General features: G+C 51.9%; 1 protein-coding gene across 1 annotated transcript; it reads right to left on the minus strand.

Moving 5' to 3' along the window:
- Positions 1-2502: 2502 nt before the first annotated feature.
- LOC127299067 (protein MIZU-KUSSEI 1) lies at positions 2503-4070 on the minus strand. Its single transcript, XM_051328959.2, has one exon. The coding sequence runs from the start codon at positions 3698-3700 to the stop codon at positions 2807-2809; it is 894 nt and encodes a 297-aa protein (XP_051184919.1). The 5' UTR covers positions 3701-4070; the 3' UTR covers positions 2503-2806.
- Positions 4071-4294: the final 224 nt, after the last annotated feature.

Genomic DNA, 4294 nt, shown 5'->3' on the forward strand with positions numbered 1-4294 from the left:
TGACGTAGACCAAAAGATGCCGGCGACTACGGTCTCGAAAGATCGTTGTCCCGGAGAAGCTAGTACTGAGAAGGGCTAGGAGATAATCCCAGCTCCGGACAGACGAAGATGGGGGACTCCAAACTCGCAAGTTCCCCGATGAAGCCGTACTTGGCTGAGCTTCATCAGGCGGAGGCGAAACTTGTGGACACCAATACGCTGCGACATCATCCCCTCCACGAAAAGCCACTGTTGTAGACATGTACTTATCACGCCAAGCCTAATGCCAGACGATCGACTGGAGGACTTTTATTCTCATCTCCACCGATGCCCCTACACCGGAGACGAAGAACTCTAAGACCCTAAACGGACCGAAAATCCGATCCATGGTTCCCCCGCTCTCCGGCCGCCGTGGCGGCAAGAGAGGGCAGGGGAACGGGCGGCGACGACAGCAGCTGAGGGTAGGAGCTGATCGCTAGATCGCTTCTCGCGAGAGCTACCTGGGAATAGGCCTCTAGCGCAGTGCCACAACACCATACACCAGCGACGAGAGGTTCGTTTGTGCGGCCGAAACAAGTGGTCGAATCAGCAGTGGCCAGCAATATTGGCAAAGTGGAGACAGAGGCAGCGAGTGTGGTGGGAGCTAGGAAGGTAGATGCGATCGGGTGCGGCTGGCTGGAGGGTTCGGGGCGGATAAATACTCGCGTAGTGCACACGATCTGTCCGGGCAATCTTACACCCGCATCAAATTTAGTTTATTCTAAAACGGATACGTCAACGAGACGTGATCCGGTTAAGGGTCATCGTTAGGTCTCCCTATTAGACCGCATGGAGACCAATGAACATAATCTATCTGTTCGTGAACCGTTGTTGAAGATGACCTAATGTTCATTGATGGTTCTTATATGCAAAAATGTTCATCGATGGTGTATGAAGACTGAAACATTGGTGGTGCCTTTTTTTTGTGAAAAGTCACAATATATTATCGCAAACCAGCCCTTACAAGAACATCCTTACAAGCAGAAATAAAACGTAAGTACTTGAAGATTTCAGAATCATCTTCCTTCTGCATCCCTCGACGGTGCACAGTGAGCAGAGCTCGATGCCGCCTCTGGGCCTTCGGCGTAGCAAAGCTCGTGTCGGAGAAAACTTGAAAAAACCCAGGTGCTTGTAGAAGCAGCAGCCGAGAAGTCGTTGACGTAGACCAAAAGATGCCGGCGACTACGGTCTCGAAAGATCGTTGTCCCGGAGAAGCTAGTACTGAGAAGGGCTAGGAGATAATCCCAGCTCCGGACAGACGAAGATGGGGGACTCCAAACTCGCAAGTTCCCCGATGAAGCCGTACTTGGCTGAGCTTCATCAGGCGGAGGCGAAACTTGTGGACACCAATACGCTGCGACATCATCCCCTCCACGAAAAGCCACTGTTGTAGACATGTACTTATCACGCCAAGCCTAATGCCAGACGATCGACTGGAGGACTTTTATTCTCATCTCCACCGATGCCCCTACACCGGAGACGAAGAACTCTAAGACCCTAAACGGACCGAAAATCCGATCCATGGTTCCCCCGCTCTCCGGCCGCCGTGGCGGCAAGAGAGGGCAGGGGAACGGGCGGCGACGACAGCAGCTGAGGGTAGGAGCTGATCGCTAGATCGCTTCTCGCGAGAGCTACCCTAGGAAAACGTTTCAGCTATCGGTGGTGCCTTTGGTTCGCCCTTCCACTTTACCTGTCTTGTGACCCGTTCTCTCTCGCTTTCCTTCTCTGCCTAGGGATGGATGGTAGAATTCCCAATGATTTGCATAGCATGGTGCAGGTGATTGGTAATCGATTGGATCAGGACAGTAAACGGGACGGGCAAAAGAGAGGGAAAGCTAAAGGCTTGTCCATGTTACTCGAGGCCCACAAGAAAGTTAAAATTTTAGTCTTTTGAGAGAGGGGAGAAAATTTGTTGGGTATACAGAATGTGAATGTGACTTCTTTTGTGCCGCATTTTGAACTAGCGATCAATCATAATACTCCCTCCTTATAAAATTTGGATTTGTCTAAATTTGAATATACCTAGACATAATTGACATCTAGATACTCTAAATTTTAATAATTTTTAAATAAGTTTTATGAGATGGAGTGAGTATGAATGATGTGCAAGCAGAACTTCGTCACGGTGAAAAAGATCTTAAGCCATGGAAATGTGTCAATGCCTAGTTTGAAAGAACCCCATAATTCTATGTTTGGTTCTCAAAAGAGTATTCCCACCGTTACATATTAGTTTTCGCAGATTCAGATGCATCTATACATAAAATGTATCAAGATACATCCAAATTAGCACTAATTAATATTGAACGAACTTTTGTAAATTTTATTATTTATAGGCTATTTATACAACTGGTGATGATTATTAATAGATCGGCAAAATTTTCAAAATAAAGTTAATATAAAATGTAGGGGTAATGTACGCGCTTCAGTTTTCTTCTAAAAAATGTTTTTTAAGACCTTCCATTTTCATAGAAAAAAGGCCAAGACTGCGAAGATGGCACCTCCGAACATGAGAATGCTATTTTATTGATGATTACAACGTGCGTAGTGCAACTAGTCTAGTTACAGAGCCATTACAACTACTCTAGTTCATTGACCAGACTCTATATACTATTCATCTACAGAGACATTACAATCGGAGTACAGTTACAGCAATCGATTCCCTACTTGCAAGAACAACAAAATGTAATTCCGTCCCAGTTTACGTCTCCACCGAACGTAAACGCCCCCAAGCCAGCCGTTTCCACATGACGCGAGACCACAGAACGAAACGCTACTCAACTTCGATCGATCAGACTCTGAGGAGGTACACGCTGAGCTCGGGACCGCCATTGATGCCGTTGCTGGAGCTGCTGTCCGGGTTCATCATGTAGAATGCTTCCGAGTCCTTGGAGCCCACCACCCGCTCGAACCTCGCGCGCATGTACATCACGTCGCCCTCGCTGCCGCCGCAGCTCGCCGCCGGGATCACCCCGGCGCCCATCGACACCGGCTCCAGCGCGCGCAGCACCCGCCAGTCTGCGCCCCCGCACTCCCGCCGCACCGCGTACCCGCAGCTCTTCCCGTTCACGTACGCGCGCCACACCGTCTCCTCCAGCAGCCTCCGACCTCCACCACCGCCGGCCGCGGTGGCAGCGGGGTTCTTGGCGCGCTCGCACTCGAGGGCGATGCGGACGAGGCCCGAGGCCATCTCGCGCACCAGCGCGGCGGTTGGCGCGGCCAGCTCGAGGAGCAGCGCCGGGCACGCGCGCGGGTCCGTCTGGAACGACAGGTGCACGTGGCCGCGCCGGTGGCCGTAGAGCGTGCCGGTGAGCCGAGAGCCGAGCCCGACTTGCCTCCGCCGCCCTGACACCGCGGCCGACAAGGCGGACCGAAGCCGCGCCACGGCCGTCCGGACCTTCTTCCTCCTCTGCTTCTCCTGCGCCGGTGGCGCCTGGGCTGGCGGCGGCTTCTTCGGAGGGGACACGAAGTCCTCGGAGTGGAAGGACGGGCACGCCGACGAGAAGGCCATGGCGCCCTCGTCCTCGTCGTCCTCGTCCTCGGCCTCCGAGCCCCTCACGTATCCCTCGTCCCCGCTCGCCGCGCCGGCGCCGCGGCTGCTGCTCTTGCCGAGAACCGGCCACTTGAAGTGCCGCCTCGAGAACGACATCGAGTCCTGCGGGTTCTTTGCCGTGATGGCTCTCATTGTATCCACTCTGCTCCCACCTAGAGCTCGGAGTAAGCAAGGCAATGGAGAAAGCTCGGAGCTTTGCCTCAGTAGCTATGCAGAGAGTGTGAGAGTGGTGTATTGCTTGCTTTGTCTCTGGACTCTGCTCAAAGCTAGCGCTGGTGGTTTTGTACTGGTTGGCCAGCAGAGCCCACCACCACAACTGAGCAAACAAAAAGAAGAAGAGCGAGGTTCTTGGCCGGCCGGAGCTCTGATCCTGAGCTTGTTTTCTTGTGAGCAAACGGTAGACAGGAATGCAGGCTGTGGCAGGCAGGAGAAATTATATGGCCGATAGGATAATCGACAGCCGAGGAGAGGGTGGCAAGAAAAGAACAGAGTAGAGAGTGAGAGTGACAAGAGAGAGGATGTGGCAGGAGAGATTTATTGGCCTCGGAGGTTGTCTTACTATGTGGTGTGAGTGGTTGATGACGCGCTGATCAGGCTTATATTAAGCTTTGAGATATTTCAACAACTACTTTTTCCAGATTCCTAATTGCACTCTCGAGATGGTAAGAAATACAGGTGAGAAAATGGAAGTATATGTAACATCCATCCAGCTGATTTAATTGAATC

Source organism: Lolium perenne, chromosome 1 (assembly GCF_019359855.2).
Source record: "Lolium perenne isolate Kyuss_39 chromosome 1, Kyuss_2.0, whole genome shotgun sequence".
NCBI lineage: Eukaryota > Viridiplantae > Streptophyta > Magnoliopsida > Poales > Poaceae > Lolium > Lolium perenne.

Coding starts and splice junctions, on each gene's coding strand:
- LOC127299067 (XM_051328959.2), bottom strand. CDS start 3,700: ATGAGAGCCATCACGGCAAAGAACCCGCAGGACTCGATGTCGTTCTCG.